Raw genomic sequence first — 20,880 nt, 5'->3', positions numbered from 1 at the left:
TATTCAAATAGCATTAGCAAATGGTGCGGAAAAAATCGATTAATTCAAGGAGAAGAGTTTATCAAAAATCAAAGATGATTAACAACAAAAAATGGATTTGAAGATCCGAATTAAATAATCAATCGTGTGAATTTGGAATTAATTAGTGCACCATTATTAAAAATATATTGCTACTGGTTCCACAAAAACCAAAGGAATATATGGATGGAATTCTCAGGGTTACATGGATTATTTATCCCTCTTTGCTATTCCTTTACCAGTTCGTGGTACCAGGTTGGTACATATACCAAATAATTTCACATCATAAATATCGCATGAATATTAAAATTTTATGCAGCATTTGACAGAACTATATCATATAACTAAACCTCAAAAGCATGCATGCATAAGTGTAGTCATGTCACTAATAAGACATGTAAATAATTTGGAAGTTGTCAGAGCATAATTAAAGAAGCAACACAGCGCCTAAAGTCTACATATCTCAATAAAAAATCAATTTTAACAAATTATAATAAAATTAAATTAAATTTAGTATAGTTAACGGCTTTAGGTTCTAAAATTTTTTAGAAATCATTATTTTTAAATGTCTAAATTTCAAATCACTCGCAGACTCGTACTGAATTATGTAAACTTCTAAAACCCATAAAATTAATCAAATACACTCAAATTAGTCCAAATTACTTACAATTAATAAAGAAAAATCATATAAATTCCCAATACGAGAAATACGGCATTTGTATCAGAAAGGTTTCAAAATATGAACAATACGTGTCTGTAGATAATATATACACACACACTTTCTGTTGAGGTTCTCCAATTATATTCAATGACAAAGCATATTATATATATGTGTCGCACCCGACATCGCGGCGGCCAAAAATAATTTAATCTTGACTTAATTATGGAAAAAGAACAGATTCTTGGCATTCGCGGTTCTTTTAAGAAAAAAATGTCTTGTTTGAGGAGTCGCACCTAGTATAATGGTCACTAAGGAAACCCTAACTGGTCAACAGAGATTTATGAGCTCGGGATTTGAGTTACGCTAAAAGGGAAGATAATATCACCACGCCTTAAACGTCTATGCTAAGGCAGACATGCATTGCTGAGTTTTGTCTAATTGCTAAATATTTATTAATTTATGCGGATGTATTTGTTTACAAATTCCTGACTCTGGCGCCAGTGAATATTCGATGCTCGAACAAATCCAACTCTGGCATCTCGGTTAAAAATTTCGTAGCTACGACAAATTAGATCAAATTTATATTTTATTCCACTACTCTAGCGCCAGTGAAATAAATAATAAAAATAAATTTATTTTTTAAGCAGTGCACACATTTTATTTTTAGCTAAACAAAATAAAAACTACAACTAATAAAATAATATAAATTTAAACGGTATTTTTATTCACCTGATCTGGCGTCAGTGAATAAACCAAAAAATATTATATTATTTAATATTCATGCATAAGCATATTTTTAAATTTTTTTTCGGTTTTTTATCTTTCTGTTTTTTTTATTTTTAATTTTTTTTATTATTTTTTTGGGCTGGGCCCAGCTCAGTCACAGGCGTTGACCCGCTGGCCCCATTTTTCTATTTTCTTTTTACCCCGGGGTGCGTAGAACCGCTCACGCACGCCTGTTACAGCAACATGCAATTAAAATGCAGGGAGGGGCAAGCGCAACTTACTATTGCTGCACTTGAAGACGGGGATGAAACAATGACCAGCGTTGCTCTTCTCTGTGACTGCTAGCTGATCTACCCCTTTGTTTTAGCTTCCTTGTTCAGTTGTCTTCTTCCTTTTTGTTTCGGTTTGTTCGCTCCTGCTCGTCGTCCCTCGCTCGTTCTGCGTCCGTCTGGGTGTTGTCTCTCGTCACTAGGTTCTGTCCTCTTCTTATTCTCGTGTTTCTCCTCAGTTCATCTTCCTTCTCTGTGCCTTTCATCCTGGCTTATAAAGCCAGAGAATCACTTATCTTACACGCGTTGTGCCTCGACGATCGTGAGGCACGAACGCCTCTGTTTCGAGGGAAGAAACAGGGGCAGAAAACTTGCCCCCCCTGTACAGTTTCTGTTCTTGCGCCTTGTTATGTCCCGGTGTTACTTCCTCTCTGGAAGCAAGAGACAGAAACGAACGACGTATGGAGGGCTAGCTTGCTTCCTTCCTCCGCTGCTCGATGGTCTCTCTCCGTGGCCTGTTTTTTTTGTGTCTGGGTTTTAAGCCTATCCTTTCTACTTTCGGTTTTTTGCTCCTCCCTTTTCTCCTCTTTCCCCACTCTCTTTGTTTCTGTTCTTTTTTCCTCCCTGGCGTATTTCTTCTTCTATGGTTTTTATCCCCCTTTCTCCTGCCATGCGGTCGACCATGCCTCTGTTTTTAATGCAGGAGTAAAGGCAGCCGATTTTTTTCTTTATTTCGGGTGAAGAACATGAACAGTGTGAGGTTATTTTGTGTTTTTGTCCTTGATGTTTTGAACGTTTGCAGTCCAGTCTTCCTCGGGTAAATTGCAATTGAAATCCTTTCATTTCACGTGACCATTTTCAAGCTGGTCCTTGGATTTTAATTTGTTTGCAATCGTGCCCCAATATAAACTTCCAAACTTTGCTATTTCTTCGATTAAGTCCCTGAATTTCATTAATTTAATTAAATCCAAAGTCCAATTAAGTCTAAAATTTACCAATTCTTCAATTAAGCCCCTAATTGGATTAATTAAATTAATTCCAAGCCTTAATTAAGTCTCAAAACTTATCAATTCTCCAATTAAATCCTTGATTGGATTAAATAAATCAATTCCAAGCTTAATTAAGTCTCAAAACTTATCAATTCTCCAATTAAACCCTTAATTGGATTAAATTAAATTAATTCCAAGCTTAATTAAATTAATTTTCAAAAGTTTAATTAAACCCCAAAACTTTCAATCATTTTGCCATTAACCCAAATTTTAATTTCATCCTTCATTTATTTCATTTTACTTATTTTCTCATCATCATCATTATTTTTTCATCAATTTTTTTATCCTTTTCAATAAATAAAATAATAATAATAATAATAAAAATAAAATGGTCAAAATCGGGTTATGACAGTTGCCCCTCTTTATAATATTTACTATGCAAAGATATTGGAAAATTATCATTTTCGTTTAGCTTTGTGTAGTAAAATTTATAAAGAAAAAAAGTAGATATAGAAAAGAATCCTTTTTTTTTTTTTTTTAGTCTTGAAAACTTTGAAAAACAGTAGATATTGGCCACACGACCTTACATAGAGATATAAAAATCAAGAAACAAGTTATTTGGAAGACAACCCACTTTTTTTGTTTTATTATATTTTTTAGTCCTTGAAAATAGTACGATGGACACATGTCCCTTTACAGAGAGATGTAGAAATCAAGAAACAAGTCATTTGGAAGACAACCCACTTTTTTTGATTTTTTATTTTTTTAGTCTTGAAAATAGTAGATGGACACATGACCTTTACAGAAGAGATGTAGAATCTAAGAAACAAGTCATTTGGAAGACGACCAATATTTTTTGTTTTTTGTTTTTTGTTTTTTTGTTTTTTTTGTTTTTTTTTGTTTTTTTTTAGAAGTGGTCTCATATGAGGGTGGACCCTACCCAAAGTAATAAAAAAAAAGGAAAATGAGGGCTCGAATGCACACTCAAAAGAATGTGAGAGCTTAAAGGCGCACTCAAAAGAATGTGAGGGCTTAAAGGCACTCGAAAAGGAAAGCGAGTGCTCAAAGAGGAAAGGAGGGCTGAAAAGGCGCTCCAAGAAGAAAGCGAGTGCTCAAATGCGCTTCCAAAAAGAAAAGTGAGGGCTCAAAGGCGCTCAAAGAGGAAAGTGAGTGCTCAAAGCACTGGTGCTCAAGGCACTGGTGCTCAAAACTGGTGCACTGTTGCTCAGAGCACTGTGGTGCTCAAAGGCACTTGAAGGGAAAAGCGAGTGCTCAAGAGGCACTGGTGCTCAAAGCACTTGAAGGGAAGCGAGTGCTCATGCACTGGTGCTCAAAGCCACATTGAAGGGAAGCGAGTGCTCATAGGCGAAAAGCACTCTGAGGCTCAGAGGCAACACTGGTGCTCAAGGCACTTAAAGGGAAAAAGCGAGTGCTCATAGGCAAGTGCTCATAGCACTGGTGCTCAAAGGCACTTGAAGGAAAAGCGAGTGCTCAGAGCACTGGGTGCTCAAAGGCACTTGAACGGAAAAGCGATGTGCTCAGAGGCACTGGTGCTCAAAGGCACTTAAAGGGAAGCGAGTGCTCAGAGGCACTGTGCTCAAAGGCACCTTGAACGAACAAAAGCGAGTGCTCAGAGGCACTGTGCTGAAAGCACATTGAAGGGGAAAACGACGAGTTGCTCAGAGGCACTGTGCTCAAAGGCACTTCAAGGGGAATTGAGTGCTCAGAGGCACTAGTGCTCAAAGGCACTTGAACGGAAAAGCGAGTGCTCAGAGGCACTGGTGCTCAAAGGCACTTAAAGGGAAGCGAGTGCTCAGAGGCACTGGGTGCTCAAAGCACTTGAACGGAAAGCGAGTGCTCAGAGGCACTTAAAGGGGAATCGAGTGCTCAGAGGCACTAGTGCTCAAAGGCACTTGAAGGGGAAAGCGAGGGCTCAGAGGCGCTCGAAAAGGAAGGCAAGGGCTCAGAGGCACTCACACACAAAAGCAAGGGCTCCAAGGCGCTCGAAGGAGGAAACGAGTGCTCAAAGGCATCTCTCTCTCGAAGAGAAAATAAAGTGCTCAAAGGCACTCGAAGAGGAAAGCGATGGCTCAGAGGTGCTCAAACGAAAAGGAAGTGCAGAGTTCTGTTAAAGGCAACTCGAAGGAGAAGACGGTGATTCAAAAGCACTTTGAAGAAGAAGTAGGGCGTCAAAGAGCGCTCAGAAGGCGAAGGGATTCTCAAAGGCATTTGGAAAGGAAAACGGGTCTCAAAGGCACGAAGAGGAAGAAAAGGCACGAAGATTTTTCAGAGTCCTATTTCTTATGTCGCCTTCCCAGTTGAAAAAATTTCTCAAAAAATGAAAAAACATTCAAACAGCAATTTGTGATCCTTTGGCATTTCAAGTTGGCCTCCACTTGATTGATTCCATTGGGATTTTTCTCATATGAAATTTGGCAAAAACTCATTGTTCAATGTCTTCAAAGTTTAGTGATATGCATGCATCTTTACCTGTTTTGAAATATAGTCCCCCATTCTTCTTAGTCTTTCTTGTTGCTTGACTATGAGACTTGCCTACCTCTGATTGTCATCTTTCGTCGCTTGGCCTTTCTAGCCCACTCCAAGTTACAGCCCATATTAAGTCTTTTTCCAGATTTGTTTGCACAATCAGCCTTTTATGGTGCCCCATCCAACCCACTATTTTACTGAATATTTCTAACTCGTCAAAATTAATTGAGAGGAACTTATTTCATTTCCCCTCGTTTCACTGATAAAAAACATTCGCTTCACTGCTGAAAGGATCAATTGTCTTTCGTAAACCAAAATGCCCCCCTTTGTCTTATAGGAGATATTCCTCTCTTTTTCTTAGGGAAGAGAAAATACAATGTTGCCCCCTTGTTACTTGTCATTCCGCCAAAACGTGCTTTGTCAGACTAGACAAATAAAGTTTTAAAAACATTCTTTCTCATTCTCTTTTGTTCATTTTGGTGAAGGAGATTGTGTCTAGAAGATGAATCTTAAATCTTTGATCTTGCCATTTTAAAAAACAAAAATTATTTTGATGTGAATTAAACCAATTTACTTTTGAAATCTTGCAACTCCTTGGCTAATTCTTCTTGGAAAAGAGGGTATTTGCTCTTGTGTTGCATGAGATCTTCAAGTGAAAAATACGTCATTAGATGACCTTTTTGTTTTCAAAGTGAAGGGCTCGAGAAAAAAAGCTCGAGATTTGACGACGAAAAATTTGTCTCTTTTGAACATTCATTTTTCCATCCAGCATTGAATAAATAATAGTAGTTATTCATTGAGTCATGAAAATCTTATTGAAAAAGATTCTTTGCATTTGAGAGCATTGTTTATTGTTCTCGGTTGACTGCTGCTTGATTAAAATGACTTCTATAGACGTAACGTAGCGGGTTTCTGGCTATGAAAGAAAAGGATTCATAAGGCTCAAAGAGTGTTTCAGGTTTTCAAAGACTGAGGATCACATCAGGTAGTTCGCTCTTTATGTCATTCCTATTTTCTTTTCAGCACTTCTTTGAATTTGCGCTGCTTCTTCTTTTTTTATTGTTTTGGCTAGGCATACCACTTTATCTTGATTTCACTTTTTCTCTATGATTTGGGCATCCCCCTAGCATTTGAGTTTCTTGAGCTCTTATGCCTTTTTGCTTTCTTGCCAGCTTATTACTCTTTTCTCAATTGAAATTTTCTCTTGCCCCCCGTGTGGGCGTGTTGATCCTAGTCAGATTTTTCATGAAAGAAAAAATTATTTCAGGCTCAAAAGGGATCGCAAGGGATGTACTTATTTCATAACGTAAAAGAATACAAAAGATGGCCTTTCCTCATTTCAAGCGCAAGCAGTTAAGATCAATAAACTTTTGACCTCATTCCAGTATAATAGTTTGTCTTGCAAAGATGCATTTCATTAGTCATGAGTAACGAGTTCACTACATACCCATTATTCATACATTTTAAAAACACTCGGATTCAAGGTCATAGGATAAGGGTTGTTTATTCATTTCTTTTTTTTCTTTTTTTTTCTTTTTTTTTTTTGGTTTATCATTTAGTCACCTCAATGATGGAGTTTGCTTGATTCAATTGTCATTCTAAAATAGAATGTTTAAAAATATCATCTTTTTAAAAGAACATCAAATTATTTTTTGGAAATTAAAATACCAGATCAATTTTTCAAAAACTCCAATAGGGAAATGGATTTTGGTACAAGAGATGAATTGCGTCTATAAGATCACGCGAGGCTTCAAGGTGTATTCGTGAGTTTTATAACAAAACTCTCTTAAGAAGATGAATAATGATTGCTCGCAAACACGATTGAATGACAAACTCATTATTTCATTGAAGCTTAGGAAAAAAAAAGTTCAACAACAAAGATCTTATGCCAAACATGAAATATTGGCATGATAACACAAAAGGGCTAAACATTTAGATGATCATTCATTGAAAATTTTGAAATCTTTCAATCATTCATTCTCCTTGACAAATGGCATCCTCTTCAACAACTTAGTTTCAGTCACATGTAGACCATTCTCGACCTATTATCACCATAACTTTATCTTCAAAATAGTTGATTTCTGGAGAGTTTCGGTGTGAAGGAATTAGCTATAGGACGATAAGTGTCTTGGCACCACCTTCAGTGAAACCGTTCTTCTTAGTCGGGTTAACAATCTTACCTAACCCAATGGCTTTGTTCAATCCTCTCAGCTATAATAACCAGGTCAGTGAAATGTTGTGCAGAGCTTCTAACCAAGTATTCAAAGTACGGAGCTTTAAATGTATTGGAAAAATAAAGTGATCATCTCTTTTTCCAACATGGAGGGATTAACTTGTGCAGCTACCTCGCTCCATCTCCGGGCATATTCTCTTATGGATTCCTTGTGTTCTTCTCATAGCTTGCAAGCTTAAACTGATCAGGACCAGTCTATATTAACTTATACTTGCCTCATGAAGGCATCAACTAAGTCCTTCCATTTTTTAACCTTGGTATTGTCTAACCGCATATACCAAAGTGAGTTGGAGCATCACTCAAGCTGTCTTGGAAGAAATGAATCAGCAATTTCTCGTCATCAACCACCTCAGCCATTTTGTTGCAGTATGCTTTGAGATGAGTTATAGGGCATTGAGTTCCCGTATATTTAATGAATTCTGGCACCCTAAACTTCTTAGGAATGACTACGTTAGGTACCAAACACATATTGATAGCTTTCACCAGGTCACACAAATGGTTTCCCTCAACTGCCCTTATCCTCTCTTCTAGGGTAGTCCATTTTTCCAAATCCTCTTCTTTCACCATCTTGCCCTTTTGAGATTCTTTCTTGGTGGAATCAGTGGTAGATGAAATTCTTGAAGGGTATGCTGGCTGGAAATGCATAGCTTGTTGAAATTCAGATGACTCCCTATTTGCCCCCAAATTTTGTGGATCGAAATGAGTTACATGCATATCTCCAGGCTGCGCTATAAGTGTTGCTTTTCCGGATTTATCTCTCAATGCCTGCTCGAGTAGCCTAGTAAGCCTTACGACTTCTTCCTTAAGATTGTCCACTTCTTTTTGATGTTGGGCTTCCAATTGGGCTCTTTCTTCGTTTTCCATTTGTCTTTTTCTCGAACGAGTGTTATAAATGAGTTTCAATGGGGAACCTATATTTCAACCTGCTAAATGTAAATCATGCAATTATGCAAAAATGCTAAAGCAATAATAAAAAATAAAAAAATACGTATGAAATGCGAACTTGCCCTTCACGGGGTGACAACCTAATTGAAAAATCCTAATTACTGAGTGCATCAAGGGGTTGGTCATTATCTAGTCTCAAAGGGTCTTTCGCATGCTCAGTGATCGTCCATGAAAGGTCGATATGAGGCTTACAAGTAGTGTGAAGATAGAGGCCCTGAGTAATATCAGTTTGGCATATCAACCACTTCCAAGTAAACAATCAAGCGAGAGTTGGATGGTTTCACGAGTCTTACCCAGGCTAAAGCCATTGGGGTACCGTTACTTTCCCACTTATCCTAGGTTGCAAAGTGTGTGCTTTCAAAGTGATGCATGACAACATAAATAAGAATGCATGCTAAAGCAGTAAATACAGGAAAAATAAACAAACAAAAAATAAATAAATAAACACAACAAAAAAAATAACAATAATAAGACAAAAGACAAAGCTTAATCCTAAGTCCCCAGTGGAGTCGCCATTCTGTCGCACCCGACATCGCGGCGGCCCTAAAAATAATTATCTTGAATTAATTATGGAAAAAGAACAGATTCTGGCATCCGGTTCTTTTAGAAAAAAATGTCTTGTTTGAGGAGTCGCCACCTAGTATTATGGTCACTAGAAACCCTAACTGGTCAACAGAGATTCTATGGCTCGGGATTGGTTACGTAAAAGGGAAGATATTATCACCCCTTAAACGTTCTGCCTAAGGCAGACTGCATTGCTGGTTTTGTCTTAAATTGCTAAATATTTATTAATTTATGCTGTGATGATTTGTTTACAATATTCCTGACTCTGGCGCCAGTGAATATTCGAGCTCGAACCAAATCCAAATAACTCTGGCGTTGGTAAAAATTTCGTAGCTACGACAAAAATTAGATCAATATATTTTTTTATTCCCTACTCTAGCGCCAGTGAATAAATAAATAAAAATAAATTTATTTTTTAAGCATGCACACATTTTTATTTTTTAGCTAAACAAAATAAAAAATACAACGAATAAAAATAATATAAATTTAAACCGGTATTTTTATTCCTGACTCTGGCGTCAGTGAATAAACCAATAAATTTATATTATTTTTATTCATGCATACATATTTTTTAATTTTTTTCGGTTTTTTTATCTTTCTGTTTTTTTTTATTTTTTAATTTTTTTTTATTATTTTTTTGGGCTGGGCCCAGCTCAGTCACAGGCTTGACCCGGCTGGCCATTTTTCTATTTTTTTTTACCCGCGGGCGTGCGTGAACCGCTCACGCACGCCTGTTACAGCAACATGCAATTAAAATGCAGGGAGGGGCAACGCAACTTACCTATTGCTGCACTTGAAGACGGGGATGACAACTGACCAGCGTTGCTCTTCTCTGTGACTGCTTTCTGTCTACCCCTTTGTTTTAGCTTTCCTTGTTCAGTTGTCTTCTTCTTTTTGTTTCGGTTTGTTCCCCTGCTCGTCGTCTTCCTCGCTCGTCTGCGTCCGTCTGTGTTGTTCTTCTCGTCCACTGGTTCTGTCCTCTTCTTTTTCGTGTTTCTCCTCAGTTCTTCTTCCTTCTCTGTGGCCTTCTCTGGCTTATAAAGCCAGAGAATGGCCTTTCTTCACGCGTTCGTGCCTCACGATCGTGAGGCACGAACGCCTCTGTTTCTGTGGGAAGAAACAGGGGCAGAAAACTTGCCCCCCCCTGTACAGTTTCTGTTCTTGCGCCTTGTTATGTTCCCGGTGTTACTTCCTCTCTGGAAGCAGAGAAACGAAGACGTGATGGAGGGCTAGCTGCTTCCTTCCTCCGCTGCTCGTGGTCTCTCTCCGTGGCCTGTTTTTTTTGTGTCTGGGTTTTAGCCTATCCTTTCTCTTTCGGTTTTTGCTCCTCCCTTTTCTCCTCTTTCCCCACTCTCTTTGTTTCTGTTCTTTTTTCCTCCCTGGCGTTTTCTTCTTCTATGGTTTTTATCCCCCTTTCTCCTGCCATGCGGTCGACCATGCCTCTGTTTTTAATGCAGGAGTAAAGGCAGCCGTTTTTTTCTTTATTTCGGGTGAAGAAGATGAACAGTGTGAGGTTATTTTGTGTTTTTGTCCTTGATGTTTTGAACGTTTGCAGTCCAGTCCTCGGGTAAATTGCAATTGAATCCTTTCATTTCCGTGACATTTTCAAGCTGGTCCTTGGATTTTAATTTGTTGCAATCGTGCCCCAATTAAACTCCAAACTTTGCTATTTCTTCGATTAAGTCCCTGATTTCATTAATTTAATTAAATCCAAAGTCCAATTAAGTCTAAAATTTACCAATTCTTCAATTAAGCCCCTAATTGGATTAATTAAATTAATTCCAAGCTTAATTAAGTCTCAAAACTTATCAATTCTCCAATTAAATCCTTGATTGGATTAAATAAATCAATTCCAAGCTTAATTAAGTCTCAAAACTTATCAATTCTCCAATTAAACCCTTAATTGGATTAATTAAATTAATTCCAAGCTTAATTAAATTAATTTCAAAGTTTAATTAAACCCCAAAACTTTCAATCATTTTGCCATTAACCCAAATTTTAATTCATCCTTCATTTATTTCATTTTACTTATTTTCTCATCATCATCATTATTTTTTTCATCAATTTTTTTATCCTTTTCAATAAATAAAATAATAATAATAATAAATAATAATAAAATGGTCAAAAATCGGGTTATGACATATGGAATGATAAATTTTTGGAAGTAATTAAAGTTTGGGTGGAGATCACTATGTTCTTGCCAGTTTTATATTTTCGATTCAAAGTCAGCTTATGACAATATTCCAAAAAGGTACTCTTCTATCAAGTGGAATAGGTGCTTTCATTGTCCGATTGATTTTATTTATTTATTTATTTTAGGCAAATCATTCAAATAATGCACTGGTTATTCATGCATAATTCCTTTGAACACATTCTGAAAAAAAAAAAAAAAAAAACCTCCTTTGACCACACCTTTGATAAAGAAACAAAATAGAGTTCAAGGTTTTTGGTTTTGTTCTTTCCGAGTTCCCATATGTTTGGAAATAACGAGGACATGCTCGATCGTTTATTAATTGCAATGATCTGTTAAGCATTAATTGAAGAGCTGTCTAGTTTAAAACCTTTAGTGACAGTTAGTTTGTTTTTGGGTGTTAAAATGTTTTTCAAATAATTTTATTTTTTTTATTTTAAATTATATATATATATATATATATATATATTATTTGAATGTGTTTAATATTAAAAATAAATTTTAAAAAAATGAAAATAATAATTTAATATATTTTTAAGCTAAAAATATTTTGAAAAGCAACTGCTATCACAATATCAAACGGGCTCTTAGAACTCATTTATTATTGTATTTTAAAAGTATTTTTCAAAAACATTAATTTTTTTTTTTGTTTTAAATTAATTTTTTTGGTGTTTTCAGATATTTTTTGTGTATTAACATTAAAAATTAAAAATAATAAAAAAAAAATAAAAAAATATTTTTATATATTTTAAATAAAAAATACTTTAAAAAATAACTTTTGTTATAACATAACTATTTAACTATTTAACAAGTAAATGAAATTTTTAAAGAAAGAGGAATGCCATTACCTTTTGTTTGAGCCTCTAGTGTTACATATCTAACGACTTGAGTTTAGCTCCTCAATAAATCGAGGAATAACTATGATAAAATTTCTTTAAATTTTTTTTTCTATAAACATAAGCATAACAACGGTGAATACAAAATAATATATTAAAATAGAAATAAACAGTATTCAAATCACCGTAATTATTTAAAATAAATCGAGAATATTCAAAATTTAGATCCTCGATCTACATAAGATAATAAGATACAAGTCACAAAGTTACATGTTATTATTTTCTTTAACTAGCCATGGTGATTACATTGTTTTAATAGCCTGCAAATGTCTAAGATAGCGTTTGGGATCAAAATTCAAGTTTTTTTAATGCTAAAAATTATTTTTTTTTATGTTTTGAATCGTTTTTAATTTACTGATTAAAAAATATTTTTTTAAAATTAAAAAAATATTATTTTGATGCATTTCAACATAAAAAATATTTTAAAAAGTAATTATAATTATATTCTCAAACAGACACTTACATGCGGCTAAGAAACTAGGGGCTCAACCGGTCTATACTCATACGATTTTATGCTAGTGAGTTTATGTTTCAACTAGCACTTATGTGAGGCCTCATTTCTTCAAGAGAATTTAGACTTGAGTCTCTCTTTATAATAAAAAAAAGTTACGTGACTAATGAAATTGAGATGATTTAAAATTTTAAATAAACTCTTGAGTTTGGGAGTCTGTTTGGTATTATAGTAGCGATATTTCTTATTTAAAAATAAATTAAAAAATAATTTTTTATTTTTTAAAATTTATTTAATAATAACGCATCAAAACAATTTAAAAATATAAAAAAATTAAATAAAAAAATAATAAATAATTTAATTTTTTAAAAAAAATATTTTTAAAATATAAAAATAAACGTGCTATGAGTGTAATGTTTTTTCAATCCTAATATATATTTTAAAAAAGTTTTTTCTAAGAAAAAAAAAAAACAAGAAATTACGATACTCCAGGAGTTTAGCTCCTACTCATCAAACTTTATGGCGTAGCTATTGAAATGGAGCTCCATCATTTTATATTGTTTTGATCGATTTTGATGCTTAAAAAAAAAAAAAAACCTGTACATGCACTGTGAATCATGGAGACAAGACTAAATTTTATCAAAGGAAAAATCGAGACATGACTCTAGAACAAACAAAGCAAAAGCTTCCCTTTGCCAGTGATGGAAAGCACCATCGAAATCAAAGGATTCTTATTGGATTTTCGTGTACAAGTGACAAAGACGTATCCTCATGTGTGGCAAAGCACTACAGCTTTGCTGAAACAGATAATTCATTCGAAATGCTAACGAGACAAGTGATGTAATTTCAAATCAGAATCATAGCATCTTTCTATAGTTTTTCCTTGCCTGTGCTCTTCTTCTTTTCAAGTCTAATCATGCTTTTTTAAATTTCTTTCTGTTTTATATTTTTAATGATTTAAACATGCTGGTATAAAAACTAATTCTTGTCCGTATGAGCCTGGCCAACAAAGCTGTGCTAAAGACAGCTTATGATTTGACAAAGCTGAGAAATTATGGCGGTTCTTGGATGTCTCAGAATATGATCAAATGATTTGATTATTCTGTTTGATGGATTCAACTTCTGGCCTCCTCCTCCTCCTCCTCCATCATCACGTCTTACGTGAGCTTTCTCTCTGCGCATCGTTTTGGGAAGCTCGAAGTTTTTTCTTGTAATCGAGTGCGTCTTTCGAATAAAGCAAGAAGTAATTTCTTGCGTAGCTTTGTGCAAATCAAACATGGCCACAATCTGTACTTCGCTTTGCTGTATGATCATTTCTAGCTTTCATGGCAAACCTGATCGCTCATAACCTGTGCTGTATATTTACACAATAAGAGGAGAAAGAGGGTGTTTGGAATATGATAATGGTTGATTTTTAAAATATTTTTTATTTATAAATATATTAAAATAATATTTTTTATTTTTAAAATTTTATTTTTTATGTCAGAAATCAAAACAATATTAATTTATCTCTGTTTAGAGAGATGGACGGCCTTCACGTTAATATCTATGTTGAGAACCTTAGGCACGTAACCGCTCCTTATTTTTAAAATTATTCTATTCTAGAAATATATTTATTTTATATTTTTATCTATTTTATTATTATTATTATTATTATTATTATTATTATTATTATTATTATGAGACGGCGCTGCTAAAACTTACATATAATTAATGATATCTTTCATTTTAATTTAAAATTTTAGAAACAATGAATTATAGATATATATTTTTATATACTTATTTAATTTCTTTAATAATTGAAATTGGATAATTTCATCCAACAAACACAACAACTATTCTTGTGCTTAGTTTTACTGGATCATTAGGCCTGGAAGCAATGAAAAACTGAATTCCAATTTATTTAGTTTAAGATAAGAGAGCTGATATTATGTATAAAAAATTCATTAAACTCAAAAGTTTAAATAGTTATAAAAAAGCTCATATATAGAAAAACAACCTGCTCTCTTGAAAGTTTTTTTAAAGAAAGTTATGTGAGAGAGTAAAAATTAATTGAATTTTATATTCTTTTGACACCTACTTTTAAAAATAAAATACGAGAGGGCTCCAAATTGATTAACCTATCAATTTCTTAAAAAGAAAAAAAAAAACACGATTCATTTTTTTTAGTGATAATTAAATCATTGATTTGCATTATGTTACGAGTCTGATCAAATATATTTGAATATAAAAAATTATGTATATGTTAAATTTTTTCAAGTAGAAAAAAAATAAATGTACAAGATTGATTTAACATAATATGATCGATTTAAATAGTCTAAAAACAACTCGAATGACTTATAAAAATATAGTTTGATTAGAAAGTTAAAGACAACATTTGTTTTTTTTAAAAAAAAAAATATTGAGGTATAAACATATTGAATTAACTCAGATCAATCTAAGCTAACCTGCAAAATCCAAGTTAACTTATCAAACTCACAACCTATATCATAAAACCAAGATAACCTTATATAAAGTAAATTAAAATAAATTATAAAGCCTACTTTACAATCAATTCAATATTAAATGATGAAATTGAAAAAAAAATATAAAAAATGACTCTAATCATGTTAGGTTAATCGCTAAACCCTAAACTCAGGTAATGAGATAAGGATAATCTTATAGAAAATAAAATTAAAATAAATTATAAAGTCTAATTTTCAATCAACTTAATGTTAAATTATAAAACTAAATTCTCAATCAACCAATTATTGAAGGGTAAAATTACAAAAAAAAAATTATTCTAAAAAAGACATACAATAAAACGACTTGAATCTATCAAAATTAACCCACAAAAACATGTAACTCGGGTCATGAGATTTATGATAACCTTATAGAAAACAAACTAAAACAAATCATGAAATCTAATTTCAAATCAAGCCAATATTAATTAAAAAATATATCAATTAAAAAAATCGAGTCAACTGAGTTAATCAGTTTAACTTGCAATATTTATTATGAAACTGAGATAATCACGTAAAAAACAAACTATAATTAATAATAAAGTTCAATCTTTAATAAGTTAAATATTGATGGATGACTTTAAAAAAAAGAAAAAAAGAAAAAGAAAAAATCATGGTAAATTTTAATGCATCCTCTTTTAGTTTTTGTTAAAATTTCTCTTTTTCTAACACCATATGTATCGTTCCACACGCATCTCCTGTACTAATCCCTAGTGATGTGGGACAATTTTTGGCACAACCTGAATCTCATATCTGAAAAGTTTTTGGGAAAGTTTTATGGCGATGGGCATGGAGTCACGTTTTATAACCCTAAATTCATTATTGTGGGAAGAGGTCTAGTTTGTCTTTAGTAGTGGCATTACACGGTACAAGAAACAAAGTTCATCTCATATGCATCATTGTATACGTGAAAGAATGGAAATGAAAGGTAGCCATCAATCACTAAACTCATTGGCAAAAAAGAAAAGAAAAAACATTAATTAAACCTATTAATTAATCATCGGATTTTGTCTTAATTGGCATTCCATTGCCTTAAATTCGACAAAAGAGTGGCCGGCTAAGACAACTTTCTTAAACTATGCTCTGCCTATGTAGTAAGAAATCACAACAATCACTAGATTGGAGAAAATGAGTGAGGAGGATAATTGGCAATAGACCAAAATAGCTTATATAAGCTACAATATCAATTCAAATCAGACCGTAATTATATATCCTTCTTTAATGGGAGTTTAACAAACGTTAAGAAACCCACATGAGGCATAATATGATTAATTTATCTCTTCTTTGTTTGCTAGTTTAGCTTGATCTCAGCTACATGCAGATATCCTTTATGATGAATGGAACAAGGGTTTAGACCAGTACACTGCATAAATTGCTGGTAAAAATTATGCATGTGTGCTTATGCCCTCATGGATTCCTTTCATTTTCAGCCATGTCTTTGATTTCAGTAAGGAAAAGATAGTAAAAACTAAAAGAAAGTGAAAGTGAAAGTGCAGTGTGTTTGTCTGCATTCTACTTAACCCTGGCAATACATGGAGCCGAAAAATCACACATAAATGAACCTTGAGTCATTAAAATGAATATATATATATATATATATATATATATATATATATATATGGTTCAAGTAGCAGATAAACTAGCTCTCAACTCCCCTCTCTCTCTGTCCCTCTGCAAATCGCAACTTGTTTAGAGCACTAACGTTAGCTATAGATGGATTTGCTAAACATAGACCTCATTTTTCTTGAAGAACTTTGGATCCACAAATAGATAAAACCCTAGCTCTTCAATCCCAACTACCAATATTCACCAGACAAGTGTAAAAATGGACAAATCCAAAGGGCTTTCCTCTCTAGCATCCTCTTAGTTTTCTTTTGAAGCTACCACACCTTCCATGCACGTTAATTAAAATCAACAAAAACCCTAACACTTCTTCTTTATTAGATCTCCTTTTGTTAGCCATGGAAACTGAACTGAGAGGAAACAGTAATACCTCCATTTCTCTTCAAAACCCTAGTCTCTTCAACAACCCTCAAAGCTCTCTCTCCGGTGCACTTAAAGGGTGTCTTGGTAGCCTTGATGGAGCCTGTATAGAGAAGCTTCTACTTCATTGTGCTAGTGCCTTAGAACACAATGATGGGACTTTGGCTCAACAAGTGATGTGGGTGCTCAACAATGTTGCTTCTTTGGTTGGTGACCCTAACCAAAGGCTCACTTCTTGGTTTCTTAGGGCACTTATCTCCAGGGCATCCAAGGTTTGTCCTACCGCGATGAATTTTGATGGTAGCAGCACAATTCGGAGGAGGAACATGTCTGTCACCGAGCTTGCCGTGTACGTTGATCTTATCCCTTGGCACAGGTTTGGATTTTGTGCATCGAACAGTGCTATTTTGAAGGCAATTGAAGGTTACTCTAAAGTTCATATCTTAGATTTTAGCATCACTCATTGTATGCAGTGGCCTACTCTTATAGATGCTTTAGCTATAAGGCCTGAAGGTCCTCCTTCACTTAGGATTACAGTTCCCTCTTGTAGACCACCAGTCCCTCCTTTTCTTAATGTATCGTGTGAAGAAGTTGGTCTCCGTTTGAGCAATTTCGCCAATATAGGGATGTTCCTTTTGAATTCAACGTGTTTGATCATGACCCATCTTCTTTTGCTTCAAGTGAAACTATGTCCCAAGAATCTTCTCATGACTTTCATATTGAGTCATTGTTGAATCACTTGACTCCTACAATGCTAGACCTTAGAGACGATGAGGCCTTGGTGATAAATTGCCAAAACTGGTTAAGATACTTGTCTGATGAGGAAAAGGGAAATAGTGTTCAAGATTGTTCCTTAAGAGACGCTTTCCTTTGTACAGTAAAAGGTTTCAATCCTTGTATTGTAGTTGTTGTCGATGAAGATTCTGATTTAAGTGCACCAAGCCTCTCCTCTAGGATTACCACTTGCTTCAATTTTCTATGGATACCATTCGATGCTTTGGAAACTTTCTTACTTAAAGATAGCAGCCAAAGGATTGAATATGAGTCTGATATTGGTCATAAAATCGAAAATATTATCAGTTTTGAAGGGGCTCAAAGGATAGAGAGGTCAGAATCTGGGATTAAATTAGCACAAAGGATGAAAAATGCAGGGTTTTCAAGCGTTCCATTCTGTGTAGACACAATTGGTGAAGTTAGATCCTTGCTAGAAGAGCATGCTAGTGGGTGGGGCATGAAAAGAGAAGAAGATCATATGCTGGTGCTCACATGGAAGGGCCACAACTCAGTTTTTTCCACAGCTTGGGTTCCAAATGGTTTACAGGATTAAATGGTTCTGGACTACTTGACGATAAAATGTCAAGAAAATGGCTACATAATCTGGGGCAAGATGGCGACGGGGTTGGTTAATTTAATTTTCTTCCTCGAAGAAGGTCCAGATGAAGATCATGCAATGACAAAAGAGAATTGCTTTTCCTATTTGTCATGAGGCTACCTATGGGCCCAAGACAAGTAGGGCATCGGCAGTATTTTGAGAATGACCTCATGTTTACCTATGTATTTTCTCTCTGGGCAAGAGCACATGGAAAGGCGAAGAGAGAAATGTACATTTTGTCTTTGTATCAGACAAAATCCTCTGTCACTTTGTTTTCCCATCCTTCTGTTTAAAGAGGTTTGAAAATAACTTGCTAGCATACCTAGCCCTTTCTTAATCAACATTGCTGTTATTTGTCCTTCATATATTTTTTTCTTTTTAATTCCATATCTTAATTTTTTTTTTTCCTTTCAATTGAGTTCTTTTGGCTTTTCTTTAATTAATTTTATCCTTCAACTTTTTCAAAATTTTGGCTTTTCAAAATTTTAATTAATTTTGAATTGGTATTCATAACTTATTTTGATTTGTTTTCTATAAAGTTATTGTAGTTTCAAACAAACATCTTAATATTTAGTTGGTTCTTAATTTGCTAGCATCTACTTTTGTTATCATATCATTAAGTGGAATATAATTTTAAAAAATAAAATTATTAAACCCAATAGAGTCTATAATTCAGGTTACAAGTTTGGTGAGTTAATTTCAAAACTTGATTCAATCTAATATGTCATTGATTTAATATATATATATATATATATATATATATATATATATATATCATCTTGATATTTTTTAAAGTCAAACAATTCTTTTTACCTATCATTCAAATTATTTTTGAACTTGTCAAGTCGATTGAGTCACATCGAAACAATTCTTACACCATTTAATTTGAAATTCATACTAGATAAAGAGTCGAGTCGAGAATTTTTTAAAATTAACTTTTTAAATTGAATTTAATAACATTACTACAAAATTTTCTAGGGTTTGAAAAAAATATTTAGATTAAAAAACTTTGATCCAACCCGCAACATATCTCCTGTATGTTAATACTGTCTAATTCTGGTTAAATATCTCCTGTATGAACATTTTCAATTTTGATATGGAGAAGGTGGGAAGCCTTAATGTCTATATACTCTTAGTTTTCTAAGCTAAGTACTCTATCTACTCACAATCATGGTTGAAAGATAGTATCTATTATGGGAATATAAAACTCAAACAATAATGTTCTACTTAATTTCAATTTAATGTTGCTCGTTAATGAGCTTCAACTCAAAGCATCATAATATTCAAGTTCGCAAATCATTCCATTGCACACTAGTTAGTTTTTCTAATTCCTACTACACTTATCTCACCAAGCGGATTTTAATTTTCGAAGAATGAAAAGCATTTTTCAACTTGATATATATTTCCTTGCATGCTACAACTTAGAACCCCAATAGTTACAGTCAATTTAGGGTTGCAAGTCAATGTTCTTGAAAGAATTCTAATGAAGCCAAAGGGAATGCATGGCTCAAATATCGGGAAACAAAGAGGAACACTTCACCTACGTTTGAGTGACCAGTCTCCTCCAAGCTCCAGATGTACAGCTAATTGGATGTGGCAAGGCAAGATGAGGAATCTGATGCCTGAGTCTCACCTCTTGTCACTTCATCAAATGGCATAAAGCACAGAAGAAACGAGAGAAAATCTTGGGCTCTTTAAGGAAAAACAAAGAGGGTAAACGATATTTTGGTCCCTGTAAATTCATGAATGTTCTATTTCCCTCAACATAGTTTAAACCTCTCAATGCTATCTCTAGCTAGAGTTTTTAAAATGTTTCAATTTTGCCTTTTACTATAAATAACCAACAAAAAGTTGACCTTTTTCATATTTTTGTTTTATTTACTTTTTTTCTCCTTTCTTTTCCTCTTAAACCCCCCTACGTACATATTATAATTTCCCATAAAAACCACTAAATAACTTAAAAAAAAAAACTCAAGAATCAAATTAAAATAGTTAAATATTTAATAAACATAAGTAAAATTGGAATATTTTGAAATTAGACGGGGAACATTGAGAAATGGCATGGCATCAAGATATAATTATGAACTTAAACGCTAGATTACCAGATTAATTCAAGATTATTAATAACAATTACCAGATATAATTATTAATAACCCGAGGTAAAAAAAAATTCATACACCATATCAAATCAAGTTCCACTCAAGAGTCAAACATCAAAAAACAAACAAATTCAAACCATAAGAACTATAATCTGCTACCAGGAAAACGATCGACAAGTAAAATTTATCTTCTTGAAAAGATCCAAAATCAAGTTTTTTTATCCAAACTGTAACTCCAATATTTGTATCTCCTGTTTCAGTTTAGACTCCACTTTGCTGCTCTCCATAAAGAACAAGCTCTTTCAAACTTTTTGAAAAAAAAAAAAGTGTCATTGCACTTATGGGCTACTGTTGAATCTGGATATATAAAGGCTATCCGTACTGTTAATTTGGGTAGGCTAAAGAGATGGGCTTACGTTATTGAGTGCAGAACTTTCTCTCCCTACATGTGACAAACTATAGGAAGTTGTACTAGATAAATGGGTTGCAGCGTGC

The 20,880-nt window shown here is 33.8% G+C and overlaps 1 protein-coding gene across 1 annotated transcript; it reads left to right on the top strand.

Moving 5' to 3' along the window:
- Window positions 1-16,892: 16,892 nt before the first annotated feature.
- LOC118036242 (scarecrow-like protein 32) lies at window positions 16,893-18,241 on the top strand. Its single transcript, XM_073410350.1, has 2 exons — window positions 16,893-17,419; window positions 17,539-18,241. The coding sequence occupies exons 1-2, from the start codon at window positions 16,893-16,895 to the stop codon at window positions 18,239-18,241; spliced, it is 1,230 nt and encodes a 409-aa protein (XP_073266451.1).
- The last annotated feature ends 2,639 nt before the right edge of the window (window positions 18,242-20,880 follow it).

This window comes from Populus alba, chromosome 7, assembly GCF_005239225.2.
Source record: "Populus alba chromosome 7, ASM523922v2, whole genome shotgun sequence".
Classification (NCBI taxonomy): domain Eukaryota; kingdom Viridiplantae; phylum Streptophyta; class Magnoliopsida; order Malpighiales; family Salicaceae; genus Populus; species Populus alba.
Note: the sequence above shows the minus strand (reverse complement) of the source record. Positions and strands in the feature narration are given on the sequence as shown.